Here is a 17057-nt window from a genome sequence, read left to right as displayed (position 1 = left end):
CAGCCACCTGGCTCATTTGGACAACCAGAGGTGCAGAATGTGAAAATGCTGCTACGATCTACAAGTTTCTGGAGAAAATATACCCTTAAAGTAAACAAAATAATGAATACCAGCTGCCAAAGAAAATTAAGTCACTGATTTGGGACTGCTTAAGTATTTTCCTGCTCAGGGAAGTCTTTAAGCAGGTGCTTAATTTCCACATGAAGTTAAGCCCCACGTGTTAATGCTTTATCCCCTTACATAAAGATCCCAAGCCCAAACTCCCTCCTGTGTGTCAACAGCACATGAACGGCTCTGCAAGGCTCCCGTGTCTATTCCAGGCTCAGAGTAAATGTTTTCTGATTACCATCAACACTACCTGTTTCATCTCCCCCCTGCGAGTGCTACACTTATCGGCTGCATCCTTCAGAGTAGCTTGGCTCTCCTCAATCTCTTCCAGACTGCACAATGAAGAATTTCAAAAGATTGGGTTTTAAGGATAAAAATAAGTTTCAGAAGAGCCAGTAATCACAGAAACTAAAGGCCCACCGAGAGTCAAAATGAACGAGCATTAAATCCCATAGCAGCCATCCTTTCAGAAAAATAACATGAAAGGTTATGATTTTCTGATATGATTAGTGTTTTAATAAAACTCTTCCTAGTTTCAAAATCTGTCCTTGTAACTGTGCTCTTTTACTCAGATAATTTTTCATAAATTGATATTTAGTCAAAATTACTTGGTAGTGCACAATATAAAGGGTCTAAGTAACAGGGAACCAGGTTAAAATATAATTAATTTCCCCATCTAAGAGAACGACCTTCATAATTCACTTCAGGCTTCACCTCCAGAGTTGTCATGGCTCATTTCCTCATTACCAAAATTAGATTTTAAAACACTACTGTCCTCCATAAAGTACACTTTGTCTCTGATTATACAGAGAGAGAGAGAGAGAGAGAGAGAGAAGTACATTTAAAATTATTTGCAGCATATAAATACCCAATTGCCTCAAATACAGGTCAGAATACAATGCTCAAAGAGTTAAGAGATTATAACAAAAACAGCTTGTAAATGAAACAGAAGGGAATGAAGAAGTGCAAGAAAGGCTCAAAGGGGAGAATTAAATTAAGAAATTAATTAATTAAAATTAAATTAATTAGCTATATTGACTTTTAGACAAGCACTGATACAGATAGATACATCAAATATGGATCTGTAAGCAGTTGGACCCATATTTGTACCTAAACTGTAAGGTGAAATAAAGACCTAGTGACTTTTGCATCATTCAGAGAAATTTAGTCAGGAGAAAAAAAGCAAAATCTTCAACTGACACTATTTTACAAGAGAACTTGGGGGACTCCACAGAGCAGAAAACAGCTGAATGCAGCAATTCATTGCTTGGTACTTGCCAAAACCTGCTGCAAGCTTGCAGGTTGTGAGGCCTGTCTAGGAATATACATGTCTGGTTGGACGGTGATGATTGACTGCTGTAGTGATTTTACTGGACATTGCTTCACAGAAAGATGAGAAGGAAATCCAGATAGGGTATCCATTACTTATTTAAGGAGACTACTTTGGGGCACTAACAGCCCAGGGTGCTAGTTAAATAATTGGCATCTAGGAAGATGAGGCATCCCTCATTTACTTTGTGTCAATGCTTCTGTTTGTTAAAATACCCCAAAAACCTTCAGGCACAGTGGCTTTAAACAATTAAATGTACCACTGATATTATTTAATCACATCGCAATTTGCATAGCTCTCTTAAAAGTAAACTGCTAGCAGTGTGTCAGGGTACGTTAACACAGCAGAGCAAAGCACCATGTTTAATGTATGAAAACACACACTGGGCACTTATGAACTGCAAGGGGAAATATGCCTATTGCAAAATCAGAAATGACCCAATCTAAAGTGTAAGTATTGCAGAATATCAGCCTGTCTACCTATTCATACAGTAACATGATAAAATTCACTCTGCACCTCACCATCAAAAGGTATTACACTTGTCCAGTTGTTTATTCATTTATTTGATTCACCTTTTAAAAAGAGGTTAGAGGTTAATAGCCTGCCTCAGAGTCAAATGCTTAAGCAACAGACTGGGAAGGAAATTCTTTCAAGCTTATTAAAATTCCTGTCTGTCATTTGAAAGTGGAAGTTCTGATAAAAACTGTCAAAATCTGCCATAAGAATTAAGTTGAGCCAAACTTTGGCAACTGACAATGGGAAATGGCACCAGTGTTAGGAAAATCACTCCTTCTTCTGTTTTCAAGTCATGGGGAAAGCAGAAGGGGAAAAAAGGACTGAAGAAAGGTAGTATGGTAGGTAATGTCAACTCTGAAACACCATAACCTTGGTTTGATGTGTGACTCTATGTAAATACCTTCAGCCCTGCCGTTGCATTTGAATGCTGCAATGCAGCCAGGTATAACAGTGGGATGTTACTGGGTTTCCTGGTCACTTGAAAAAAGTGGTTTCCATAGAAACACTAGTATTCTTTCCTTAAAACACAACAAAGGCACACAGTGTTCGTAAAATGTACATTCAGTGGATTTTAGGCACTCTGTGGGACACCATGAATAAAAGCAACTAAAAGATGGTAGGATCTTGCCCTAGTCTGCACTGTAGTTAGCCTTTTTCTTGCCCGCTTAGGCTCAGTGATTTGGAAAACATACTTCAACTGCCCTAACATCTTATATATTAACTTTTTTTAGATCTGCTATCTGCAAATACTACAGACTGTCAAAACTTGCACCTCTTTTCCTCAAACCGTGTTTCTCACATTGCTTAAGCTACCCTGGAGAAGGCCAATCTTGATGGATCAATTTGTTTATTTTTTTATTTTAATTTACGTGGATTTGAAGGAGCTTTTTGGAGATGAATATAAAGTTTGGGGTTTTTTTTTATCTTCAAGTATCTGAAAGCCTAGTTCAGCTTACAGCTGCCAGAGTTTGCTTTCAAACTGGAAACAAAGATAATGGAAGTTGTCTTGAACTGAAGAAAACATTACTACAGCAAGAATTAGAGAACTAGAAAACACCAGAGCTCAAAATTCAAAGGCTGGAGAGCAATGAAGTCTTGCAATTACTGTATCTGCTGTACCACTATGAGGCCTTAACTGACAATAAATCTGACCTCCTCTTACAGCTTGCAGCATGCTCTGGGTAGATTACTTCTGGGCAAAGGAAGGTCACAATAGCTTTCAAATTGATGTGGAAAATGTGTTAAATATGCATCCTGCTAATCTTAAACTAAGCCTCTATTACTTGTCCCTTTTCTAGTTCAATCAGTGCTCAATCCTCCCTTCTCCCTGATCTTCTCCCATGCAACCCATCTTCCCAACTGTCATGATTTTATCACCAGTGTTGCAAGATCTTTTTTCTTAAGCTGTCAACACTTGGACTCCCATGGTGTATTTCTGCAAATTGGAGATCTGATTGATTTTGTGGGGTTAGCAATACTTAAATGAGAACAAAGCCTGTATAAGAGTGCCAGGCTTCTCACCCTGCACTTTGAGAACAGGGCACAGTGCCACAACTGCTGGTACATTATGTGGATGCACAGAGGACAGGTAATTCAAAAAAATCTCCTACCATATTTTCTGAAGTACTCATCATACAAGCAATTCGCAATTGCAAACATTTCCAGCAGTTTCTGATTTTACGTTTGAGTTTTATATCATTATTGAAATGCTTCTCCTCCTCTTCTCCCTTAACTTTTTATGGTTCAAATCCTACTTGAATTTTTTTTCCCCCTCAGTATATCTTTTCACATCAAAATCCATTTTATTGGGACATAAGAAAGCAAATCGGGAATGAAATGGAAGGGTAGTGAAGAAGTGCAACCCGGTAAAGGTTTAATCTCAAACTGAACATGTACTGGTTAATAAACAGCACAAGGAAAGCTGAGAAATTTGAAGAAATAAGTGACACAAAGTGAAAGTAAGTTTAGCAGTCCATGAAATCTGTGGATTTAAACAGGTTTCTACAGTGATCAGAGAAATGGGAAAGGACAATCTTATTACATTCCTCTAGTCCCAAAGGCCAAGGCAGATGTATCCATCAGGTCGTAATTTCTGACCATAAAACTTTGCTTGAATAAAATCCTGCATGTGACCTTCATACATATTGCTGCCCTACAAACCTCTGCTACTCTACAGCTGAATCCCATTTAGTTATGACTCACTGCCTTATTTACTTCACTGATCACAATAAGCTTTCAAAAGCCATTACGAAGGCTCAAGTTGGTGTCTGTAAGCATACTCTGGTGACTAACCTGAATGACAAAAAGGTTGGTTAAAAAAAAAAAAAGAAGGAAAAATTAGCTTCACATATATGTGATTGCAATAGGAAAATGTGTCAAAAAAGTCGATTTCAAAAAGCATCAGTCAAACCTATTTGTCATGTATTATAGGTAGGTTATAGAAGAAAACATTGCATTACTATGGAGTAAAAATTCAAGATCAGTAAAAATGTCATATTGTCAAAAAAAAAAAAAAAGGAGGTAGGAGAAAAGAGTAAGATAAAAAAAAATATCAGCACTAAATGAAAAGAAAGTGTTTGCCATGAGGTTTAAAATATCGCCAATGGATCTCCAAGAACAATATACATCTTTGGACATGGGTCCTGCCGAGCTCTGACTACCCTCCAGATGCTGTGGATGCCCCGAGCACTGTAAACTCCTGCAGAGTTTGATCTCTAACTCCTGGTGTGAAAGTGGAAATAGCAACATGAGGGCTGTAGAAACTGTGCTGCCCAAGGAGGCAGATTCACACAAACCAAATTATTACCTCTGGTTCAAGTTACCAAAGCTGCCCCTTCCCTCCCCTTGCCACAAAAATGCACAGGCTATTGCATATTTTATACTAGTCATTCAGCAAATGTGTGATCATGTTATTAATGATAAATTAAGAATTGGAGGAAATGGCAGGCTTTGAACCATAAAACTTAAGCTTTAATTATTAGTGTATTGAAGTAAGCACAAGAATAATAAAAGCAAGAGGAAGATGAGAGAACAGGATGATTTTCTGACAAAAAGAAAAAAAGTGTTATATTTATTTCAATCAAATTTCCCAGTGAAAGTCCATTAGAAAAAAATATAGAAACAAGACTCTTATAAAAAATAATTTCAGTTTAAGTATATTTAGAACTCAAAACCTTTGGAAGGTCAATCCTACTCCTATTTAAATACTGCTGTAAATTGAAATCTCACAGGAAAAGAAGTTTATACTAATATGTATTATTGCCAATAGTATGGATCTGGCACCATAATTCCTTGTTTCATAGTGCCAAATTACTGACTTGCTATCATGCAAAACCTGACTATCTCTACTTCCTTCAATGACTATACAGAGAAAACTTAAATTCCTGCTTTCCCTTTGTGGTACCCAACACGGGCACAGCATAAAAAGGCCAGCCACGATATTCTTCCTCTATCAGCAAGCACACAAATATTTTGAGACATTTATAGAAGAGTACTTTGAACATTATGAAGTGTTTTGTACTGAAGAAAGAAAGGTAGAGAGGGAGGAACATGCCGTGTTGGACATTTCCACAGGTGTGTGTTACTGTGACATCTCAGAGCTGGGCTGCAGCTTCCACGAGGTTCCACCACCTACATGCTTCAGCCACACTTCTCAGCCACTCTCTTCTTCTGCAAACGCTCCCCCGTGTGTGTCAGGCTGGAGCTCTGCACATCTGGCAATACACTTCACTGGTCTTCACTCTGACCTACCAACTGGGCTTATCCTGGACTTCCCTCCATGGGTTCCCACGCTACTCCATGATGTTGACATGGAAGCATGAATCACACAATAAAACATTTGCATCACACCCACCGTTGGCCCTTTCTGACAGAACATGTACCAAAGGGAAGAACAGTTCCCCTAACTTAAAGAATTTTGCCTCTTATTTCTGTGCACTAAAACATGCCTATAAATTGCCCCTGAGGGCACTTTCAGTGATATTATGGGGCATGTCATTCACAGGTCTTCAGGGTAAAACCACTCAGCTTTGTTATAGTATCATCGCTCCAATCAGAACTGTTAATGAGATGCCCTAAGGTACAAATGGAAGACATTTAAGGGTACCATAATAATTTATAAAAACAGATTCAGAGGGAAGAACACAGTACCACACAGCAACTGATCCTCTTGTATTATTTATCTTTACATCCCAAAATCATTATGAAGTGTCTGAGTGTTTATGTTTAAATTGTTTGGGAGTTACTTGCTAATTTTGCTAATTTAATGAAATAAAAGAAATACTGCATGCTATCCATTAGTGGATCATTATGAAAAATAACTTTTTAAGTATTTCCTCCGTGTCTTGTTTTGTGAGGTTTTTCCTCATGTCTTGTTTTTTGAAATTCACAGTCCTAGGCAAATTTCTTAACCTTCTCTATTGACTAAAACAGGTAGGTTTAAACAAATTTAGACCCATTTAAAGTTATTGCTATAGGTTTAATGCTTTAAATTAGCATTTTACCAAGCATTAAAAGATGTTTTCTCACAGGCTCTTCTGTAGTTTAGACGATATGAAAAAAGTCAAAATATTAAAAAAACTCCCAGTTATTGTGAACTAAAAGCAAAACATCAAGTAGTTTATATAAAATAATTAAAACAAATAGTAGAATATAATAATAAATAAATAGTATAATTTTGTGAACATTAGGCTCTGCTTGATAGGAGAGTACCTCAGACTCAACATTTTTATGATTCCAAAGAAGGGCTCATGCTTGCATGAAAAAGGCAAGTTGGAGGATACTGAATGTCATACACATTTAAAAATATGAGATTTAGCCTTGTTCTAGTATTTCTTTTAGAAACAGAAGACAAAAATGGCTTGAATGTTTAAACAAACTTTTCCTCTGGAGCTTAGTACAGTGCATTTTTGCTAAGTGTTTGTCTCAGGTATAAACAATGTAATATGTGACAAAAGTTAGAGTGGTCCCCTTTCCTGCTACTAACACTTGTAAGAAATGCAATTGAGAGCAAGAGACAAGTGATATAAAGATAGAGAGCAAAGAAGAAAGGCAGGAAACTGGTGCAAAGTAATTGTAACATTACACTGCAGCTTATGCCTTTGTTCAGTTAAATCAAAAGAAAATAGGTTAACTGCGGTAAAATAATTCAAAAAGCAAAATTTCACAGATACACACATGCAAAAGACAGAACTTTTGTTTTTCACTCAAATTTTTCCAAACAAAACACAGTACACTTAAAATATAGTGAATATGATGCTTGCTAGGCATGTAGCTGTATTTGACCATGTATTTACAAAAAACAGTTTTTAATGGAAAGTAATTTCTTGAATTCTTCAATATCATAACAGACCTTTCACCCCCGCACAGATGGTAATGAAATTTATGTCAAACCTGCTCCATTTACATTTCAAATGTTGACCATACCAAGATATTTACAACAATGACAAATATAACTTTTGCATAAAATAAGTAATTGAATATTGAACTATCAGGCTATGAACTCCTTTGGAATGTTCTACTTTACTGGACACTCCTACTTTTTTTAAGTTAGAAGTAAAAAAGATGCTAAAAACATCATTTTGTGGAATAATCTGCAACTAATCTACCACAATGATAAAGGAAATTAATTGCTAAGTCTCAGTGTTAATCAATGCTAAGCACATGGCATCAGATGCCATTATCTCTCCTGGATGAATTGAAAAAAAAAAAACAACAAAAAAACCCACAAAACCCAACAAACCTTAAATAGCAACAGTGCAGAAAGTATCTTTAAAAAGTTTAGTTCACTTTTCCCCTCTGAATTCTAAAAGTATCAGATAGTTTCAATTTTCATGTTAGCCTTTTCAGACTGAAAGAGATTGAATTGATTCTAAGTGGAATACTTGCAAAATCACGCTTTTTTTGGCATCAGCCTCATCAAGCACAGACTGCAACTGTTCCCATTAGACAGGTCTATCCACTTGTAAAGTTAACAGAACAAAATAATTACTGAATTCTCAAAAATTAAGAAAGTCATTGGTAAAAAACACTGTCATATAAGCATTATAACCCTTCTCATTAGCATTGTCTTGTCAACAGTCCTTTGAAGCCAAACTGGTATCAAACTCTGATTTCACAAATAGTGGAGTAACTATATGCATATTTCCATTAAATCTCAAGTGTCAATATAGAGCCAATAAGGATATGGAAAATCATCAAAATTTTGTTTTGTTGTTAAGAAAAGTCTAATAATATACCTACATTAAGTATTCTATTTGCATCTTGGACAGAAGTTAGTATGTCGGAACAGCAAAGAAATAACAAATGTTTACAAACCAAATTTGAACCCATACTTCTAAAGACTTCTCACAGCTGTCTTTCCAGACAATTGCTTGGTCACAGCAGCCATTTACTAATCCAGCTCAGAGGGATTTCAAATATTATGTTCTGCTATCATCCTACATCCTATCATAACAGGAGCCCAAAGCAACATTGTCACCCCTTGTCCAATAATTGGGGAATGACAAAGGACAGACTGAGTACAAAATCATAAAAGACACAGGCAACTTTCTGAGTGATCAGATTATCTCTAATCCCTCCTTAAAATTGGTAACTTTTTCATGTGTGTGGGCTGAAAAGGTTATCCACACAACGACTTTTGTTTTCCAAATAAGTGCCATTAACTGCATGACATCAAACCAAAAAGTAGTAGGAAGAAGTCATTGGCTTGACAGTAACTCCTAAGAGGCCTGCAAGAAGGGAAAGAGGTAGGCAAAAAGACTTCTTTCCCACATTCCAACAGCCTATACTTACTAAACGGATAAATGACTTTATAGCTTTAAGTCACTAGACCTACACAGACCAAAGCAGCTAAATCCAAAATTAAATGCAATATTTTATGTTTCATAGAAAAACAAGCCAACAACAATTACAAATTCTCACAAAACTAGGAAGCTATCAGGGTAGTATTTTGCAAGTCACTGCAGAAACAACAACAGGAAATCTCTTTAGTTGTCCTACCTTCTTGAACCGCCTGAAAAGGATTGTTGCCATCCACAAACGTCACTGAACATGTGATTTTCTCTGTTTGTAAGATTTCATCATTCTGGTTGAGATCAGCAACTGCCATTCGAAATACTTCCTCATCTTTTTTGGCCGATTCATCAAAAATTGCCCCTGTGAGGGAAAAAAAAAAAAAAAGACCAAAATCACATTGCACCTTTCACCTGCAGTATCCCAATGGATTAATCATAAGCACTTAAGATATTTTACGGTACAACATCATCCCTTCACTCACTCCTGAAGAGCAGTTATCTCAACAGAAGCCCAGAATCTACTTCACAATATACAGAATTTCTTCATTTTGACATACTTTAAAACATAAATTGAAGGGAAACATTTATATCATGCGAGACTAAGCCTAAAATGGTAGCAGCACTGGGAAAATGATGTAGAATTGACATCTATGATCAACAGACAGGTCAGCATCAATGTAAACTATTTCAGGTGTAATACCTATCGGATTTGTAAAACAACTTTGAGTCAACTCAAAGTCAGTAAGTTAAGTTTAAATGGTTAATTAAAATAAGTTCCGCCTTTATAAATCTGACAAAGTGACTGTTCTGCCTATTTCTCCACAGAATTTAAGCAGAACATTGTAAACATGGAACAATTAAACTCAAGAGGAGCTGGAAAGTGAGAGTGCCCAACCCTCAGACAACCAATTCTTCAGGTGTCTTGAAAAGAACTCCAAGACTTATCCAGAGATTTTACCTCTTTTTAAATCTTTCTTTAAACTATAGTGTCACTTTTAGCATCATTAGTTGCCTATTATTTTACATTTGCTTCTTGTATGAATTATTTATGTAGAGATGGCTCAAATTACACTGTTACAGTCTCATGAAGAATGCTAGATTGTTTAAAACCTTAAAATCAAGGCTATTAAATTTTCAAGCACCTCTAAAGCTTTCATTTTCAGGCAGTAAATTAAAGACACAGAAGGGATGCTTCAAAAACAGACTTTTGAAAACTGATTTATTCTTGAGTGTCTGTTGTCAGTACAAAACTCAACTAAGGCAGTGCACATGTTGAGGCAGACAAAGATAACAGAAAATGCTGATCACTGATGATTTCAGATAAACACCTGCAATCAGTGCTGAAAAGAACCACAAAAGATTCATTTACAGGAAATGGCTACTTTAAGATAAATAAACTTCATACACAGTGTTTACTGTGCTTTTCCCACTGACCTCTGACACTCAGTTCCCTGCCAGCACCACTCATCCTCCATGAGCATCATCTCTTCCTACAATCTGACCGCTTTGACTCCAGCATTTTCCCTCCTGAAGCTGCTACCATCTGGAACAGCTGTTCTTTACCTCTCCACCTCATTCACCTGTCATCTCTGTGCAAATCTCAGCTGAAAACATTCATTTTTCTCTCATGTCCCCATTTCAATTTCCCTTGTTTTATTTAGCTCCATAAAGCAAAGCTGCACATGGCAGAGAATACGCTTGGTATTCAAGATGCTTGCAAACTGTCTTCTCCACAAAGACAGCTATTTGTGTATCCATGTAGTAGTTAAGGGTACAAGAGACTTTGTCCAATACATAACTTAAAACACATTTCTAACCTCATGGAACTCAAACCGAACCCACACATTTTGGAGTTACACCTATACTGATGACAGTGACATAGACCAGCAAACATTCAAAGGAACAAATTTATGTGGCTACTAAGTACCAAGGGTAAAATTAAGAAAAAAAAATGGAAAATAATTAGAGTAATTAGTCTATCTCTGTAGAGTAATTCTGTAACAAATGCTATACTGTAAAGAAATGAACATGCACAGATTTCATGCACATGAACAGGGCAGCTGTCGACCGTGTTGCAGAACAGCATGGCAAAACAAAGACTTTCCAGACAACACTGCAGAGAACAGCTTCTTATTCCACAGATGGGAAGTGTCATCTTAAGCATGGCTTTGTCCCCAAAATAATTCAGGTCATTTATTGAGTAGAGGATATAGAAAAGTCTCAGGTATCTAGTTTTCTTTTCCATATGTCATCACAAAAATCCCCTTCTACCCCATAGCCCTTCCACTGGCTAGTAGATGGCAGCTCCCAAGATGATGTTGGACTGGGGAATGCATTAAGTTTCTCAACAGATGAACCTTCTTGAGAATCTTTCTGTTTCTTTCACACACAGATATTCCTAATAAATACCTATGTTTTTTTCTCCCATTTCTCAGCCTGAAACAAATCCTATCTCTAACACCATCTGAACGTATAAGGAACTCGATTAGATGAAACTCCATGCTGTCTTCACACTCTCACTTCAGTACAATTTCTCCACTTTTGCTCTGATCACTGCTTATTTCATTTATGTCTCCATGTTTCAGATGCCAATTTCAAAATAACTTCTATTATCAATACTGTATCTGACATTTTAAAGAAAATACCTTACACAAACACTATGTTACACATGCTCTAGTGTAGGAGTATCTCCACAGGTAAAACAAATAAATATATAGGTGAATTGCAAAAAAAAAAAAGGTTCTAATCATAGGTCCTGCCTGAGTATCCTAGCAGGAATTAGATTGTCTTCTGTCAGAAACTCAGGCTTTATTCATTAGAGTATCTAATTTGGCTACACAAAAACCCTTTTAAGATATAATAAAGATTACACTGTTCCTTTCAGGAGATGGCAGTGCATAGCAGCACATGCATTACACTTCAAACAGTGATAGGATAAATTCTATTACATAACTGATTCTCAAATTTTAATTTCAGTTGTTAAATAAAATTGGAAAACTAAACCCAAAAGAAAACCAGGACAAAAAAACCTCCCTGATTAATTTTCAAGTTTTCCCTTGTTTCATATATAAAATTTTATGTCCCTCTTTCAGCTGCATTCCATGTCTCTAAATTACAGGGTTGGGAGGAAGGTACATTATTTTTGGTTTTTTGCCTAAAAGAAAAACCATTTCAGTGAAAAACTGAAAGGCATTGTTTGGATTGTGCTAACATTGCCGGAATATTTTCCTTTCATTGTGGTCTCAGGAACTATCATCTGATTGACGAGGGTGATCTTTCTAATCTGAAATAGACATATCAAAATTTTTACATCTAGCTCAATACACAGCCTTTAACTAAAGCTTAACTTTAACATTATGTATGAGGTATGATTTTCTTTTGTTGCTGAGGTCTGAAATCACACTGAAGTTTTTATGTGTATTCTTTTAAATACAGTCATTTAACCAAGTCAAACAACCCCAAATAAAGGGTATCAGACTCAAACATTATTTCCACAGTGAGACCTATATGCTTTCTCATATCTTCATGTAGAGCTGCAAACTTATTTGGAGTACTCGCCTAAAAGGAACCCTTCTGGCTATAAGAAAAATTGTTTCAGAAAGTAATAAACAGCTGAGGAGAAAAAGCAAATTATTCCTACATATACTGTAAGACACTCGCTGTCTAGAAAAAGGATGCAACAACGCTATTTAGAAAGGAAGACATTCTTCAAAATTATACAAAAGTAGATGCTGTTCATTTCGCTTCCACCCCCACTGCTCACCTCAGCTGGAACTGGCCTCACACTAAACATGTCATTTCTAACTATACTCAAGGAGGATTCCTATGATTGCATCAGGAGCTGACACGCTGACACAGCAACTACTCTGCACCAGTTTCCCCCTCCTGTTTTATTAGCATGTCATTAGTTTTAGCTTTATTTCAGAATCTGGATGAGGACAGCACAAACGTAATTCTCTACTGGCTTTTTAAAAAAACCCTCAGCACATCAATAACGTCCTGTGGCTTAGCAGAGAATTCTTTGCATTTAGCTATCTCATTCGCACTCAGCCATGTTATCAGAAATCTGTCGATTTAAGTTAATATAGGCCAAATCAGACAGATGCTCAATAAGTTCAAATACTGATAACATCATTGAAAAGGTTTTTCAAAGATCCCTTGGCCCACTGACCCATACACACAAAAAATAGAATCCAAATTAGATGTCAGCTATTTCTAGAGTGATTTCCACAGTCTAGTGGAATCAGCCCAGAAAATGTAAAAATGGGAGAGAAATGCGTCATGACTGCAAGGATGAAGCGACAAAAGATTTAAACTAATGTTCGTCTTTCTATTGACTAAGAAAGGACAAAGTTCACTGCTTGCAGTGTTCTCAAGTATTCTAATTTTATTACCTATGAAAGTATGACATTTCTGGACCTCAGTGCCCCATATTAGTCTCGGAAAATTAAGTACCTCGTTTCAAAGGGGAGGAAGAGTACATGGATTAAATGCCATTGTGAATTGAGGTCACAGTTCAGTTTCAGCACGTGTTTGATTTTCACTGTCTAACATTGCACACACATACCTCACCAATAAAAGCCATATGCACTTTGCCCAGTTATTTCCTAGTTCACAAGACCAGGAATTTTTTGAGAGAAAAGGAAGAAATTGGGGAAGTGTATATGTAGGAACTTTTTGAGGCACTATCTCATGTTCTCAGCAGCTGCTGATTCTATGAAAATTCTTTGTTCCACTGATATTGCCAACCTGCTCCAGTGACTGAATACAATTCCAGTGTATTTTCCCAACTGCAGCTACTGAATTATTATTCTGAATAAGAAACTTTACACAGCAGCTAGGAGAAGGGTGGCCATGCTGTTAATGCTCAGAATTGGAAGCTGAGAGTTTTGACTTCTCATGGCAAATCTCATCTGAGATGTCCTCCATGAGCACATTGCCACAGCTATAGCTCCTCTGTATGAAATAACGTTAGGAGACTAATTTCTGGGTGCCTAAATCAATAAGATTGGTATTTGAGATCATTGTAGAGTAAAATCTCATGTTATTTCCAGGCCATGTGAGTGTCTGCTTGGGGAAATTTGTATAAAATCCATTCATTTTTAACTATAATGGCAAATGCCTAGCTCTACCACATACTATGATATCTGATTTAATGAATATATGCGTATATAACAGGGACTNGTTGCCCTAATGTAGGAATTTAGTAAGTCACATACATAGGTCACATGACCTTCCCTTGCTCATGCAGTTCCCATTACCATGGTATTCACTATGCACTAAAACATAAATTTCGTGCATAGTGGACCTTAAATTTCATTGTGACACATTTAGAGCTGCTGTTAAGTTTCTGTTGACTGATAGGCAGTTGAGTACGTACAGTCACATCTTGATTTTGTCAACAAAAGGAAAACAGCATGCTTTGCCTTTCTCTTTTAAGTTGACTAAGTTTTAGAAACCCTTTAGAAACAGCACAGTAAGCTTAATTTTGTCACTGCAGTACAAAGAGAGTTGAAATCCTCCACCTCCTCTGTATCAGGAAGGAGTTCCCAGCAGATGTGTCCTCAGCCACCTTGCATGTCACACTGCAGACACCAAGCACGGTGCAGGGCTTGGTCGCTGAGCCCCCTAGCCCTCGGGGACCAAGGCTGGCTCACCCGGGGCCAGCGTGGGGCTTTAGCTCAGGGCAGAGCCAATCCTTTGCATCTGAAATCGTCAGCCTCATGTGTTTGCTCCCCAGAGGCTCCCTACCCTGCACCACAGGGATCTTGGCATCTGAGTGCATCTAGGTCAAGCTGAAATTTTTGAAAACACTACTTGTTTGTTCATTTTAATTTTGCAAGACTTTCACAGCTCCCATGATGATGGTGAAAGAGACAGCAGGGTAGGCTGAGGAGCACCTGCACTAGCTCCTACTGCAGAGGACGTGTCCCCCTGCACATCAAACTATAAAGGTTAGATTTCTCTTTCTACTTGATGTATCTCTTCTATAAGCACACTAAAGACATTGAGCAATACATTAGCACGTATCTTCTGCTATTTATCATCAGATACATAAAGCTTCACAGAAGGTATTTGCCAACACTAAATCTACATACACATATGGAAGTTCTACTTATGAATTTAAGCAGTACAGATGAGACCAGAAAACCTTCACTGAAGTTTCTGGATTACCACTGATGCGAGATTACTCAAAGTAAAAGACGTGTCAGGCCTATTGTCATTTTTTTAATGGACTTTTGTCCATTAAAAGCGGACTTTTGTCCATTAAAGCAGACTTTTGTCTGCTTCTGATAGAGAAGGGTGGATGTTTTTCCAGACCATGAGCAAAGTCACTTTCGCTGAGATCAATGACCATACATCACATATGACTGCATACAGGTTGCTGCTATCTCCAAAACACATTCTTTAAACAATCACTTTCCATGTAGTAATAAAAAAGCAAAATTATTAAATACAAGGTAGAAAAACCCCAAGCACCCCAAAACAAACCTCTCTGCATTATTTTCTAGGGAAGCCACCCTCCCTGCTAATCTTGCAATCTAGTTTTGCAATCTGGTGGGTATATACAAACTATTCATTACTGGTATTTAATGAATTAGAGAAGATGTACTTTTTTATTGGATGCAACAATTAAATCAGAGGTTAAAGAGCTGAATTGGAGAATGAAAGTTTTCCTATTCACATCCAATTTTAGCAAATGCTTTGAATGTACAAACCTAACTTTAGGTCTATGACTAATCGATCTCAAGCCACATCTTGAAATGAGACTCTTTGCTGACCTTAATAGAGTGCTGCCAACTTTGTATGGCACCACTTAACCACAGTAGAAGACATCTCCACTCAGTTTCGGAGCTACATCATAAAAGTACACAGTCCCTTTCTGTTCCTTTTGTAAGTACTTAACCCCATTCTCAGTGCAGCTAAACAACTGGAATGTCATGTAAATGATACAGCAACTCCTTCCCTTTGTTGCTTTTCAATTTCTAACTTTAAACATTTGAAAAAAAAAAAAAAGCTGTGAGTGAGGAATTTTATGGTGTTTCAATCTGGCAATTGCTAGAGGCAAAGTCTGTTTAAAATACAGAGAAAGTCAGAAAAGTGCAGTTATCATCAAAACACAGAAAAGACTCTCCATTTTTCTGCTGAAGCATGGTTGTTTTTTAGTGTCCCAATCTCACGGTAAAACAACCAATAAAGTTCTGCTTGGTTTTGAAAACTGATATTTGTTTTAAATTTTTTGACTTGAGGGGGGTATCCCACTGTATTGCACGTTTGTTTTTTTTTTCTCTCTAGAGTATACCACCAAGTTTTGGAAGTATTAAGATGGCTTAACAGGTTGACTAAGTAAATAAAGACTGTTCTTTAGTCTTCTGAATAGATTTACATACAATGAGAGCCAATGTTTCAGGCAAAGTATGTCAAACCTATTAATTATAAAGCAACACACAATTTCTAGGAAAGCTGAAACACACAAGCCTGAAGGTATAGAATCAATTGCCTTTGTGCTGCCTTAATTTAATTTTAATATTATTAGAGACAGTCTGGGGCCAGTTCACGTGGACACAATAAGTTCTAAAGTTCTGTGGAGCTCAGGAAATGTTGAAAATTACTGTTCTGACAGTTTGTAGTATGAGTACAGTTTGCATATTGGATTTTTTCTCCTCCATGTATTTCTATTGCAACATTATGGATACACATAAGTGTCATTGGGAATTCTGTTCACACTTGGAAAGAATAGGCTAAGATCTTATCCCCCTTATTTACACTCTCTGTTGGGCCCATATGCACAAGCACAAACTCTTTCCAATCACCGCTGAATTATTTTAAGTTCATCCTGACAAATATTTCTATTTTTCTCCAGTTCTAAACCATCATTTTACACTTATACTTAATACAGCAAATGGTACAATTCGTCAAAATCATCTGCTGAGTCTTGTTAATCTAATTTAAATAACAGCTGTCATTTGCCAATCCCTTTTTGTGATGTGTTATTGTTGGCTAGAAAGTAGAAGGAAGAGGAGGACAGGGAGAGGAAGGCAAAACATTGAGGTCCTACCAGGACATGCATTTCATAGAATCACAGAATATCCTGAGTTGGAAGAGACTCACAAGAATCATTTAAGTTCAACTTCTGGCCCTGCACAGGACAGCCCCATGGTTCACACCATGTGCCATTTATTCAGGTGCACTTTTTTCTATGCAACATATAATTAAAGGCATCTAAAAAGTCCATTCTAGAAAATCTCCTAGTAAATAATAAAGTCCCTTCTCAACTGCTCTACATTCTCATTTACTTACGTGATCCT

General features: G+C 37.0%; 1 protein-coding gene across 1 annotated transcript in view; it reads right to left on the bottom strand.

Moving 5' to 3' along the window:
• Positions 1-8953: 8953 nt before the first annotated feature.
• Positions 8954-17057, bottom strand: part of LOC108505553 (glutamate receptor ionotropic, delta-2-like) — a gene marked incomplete at its 3' end in the record, with an annotated part of 143482 nt that continues 135378 nt past the window's right edge. The window contains exon 2 of the mRNA XM_017831699.1: positions 8954-9109. Coding sequence (XP_017687188.1) covers positions 8954-9109 — 156 coding nt within the window. The remainder of the gene's footprint in view (positions 9110-17057) is intronic.

Source organism: Lepidothrix coronata, unplaced genomic scaffold (assembly GCF_001604755.1).
Source record: "Lepidothrix coronata isolate B3197 unplaced genomic scaffold, Lepidothrix_coronata-1.0 Scaffold195, whole genome shotgun sequence".
Taxonomy (NCBI): domain Eukaryota; kingdom Metazoa; phylum Chordata; class Aves; order Passeriformes; family Pipridae; genus Lepidothrix; species Lepidothrix coronata.
This window is presented reverse-complemented; position numbering and strand designations above follow the sequence as displayed.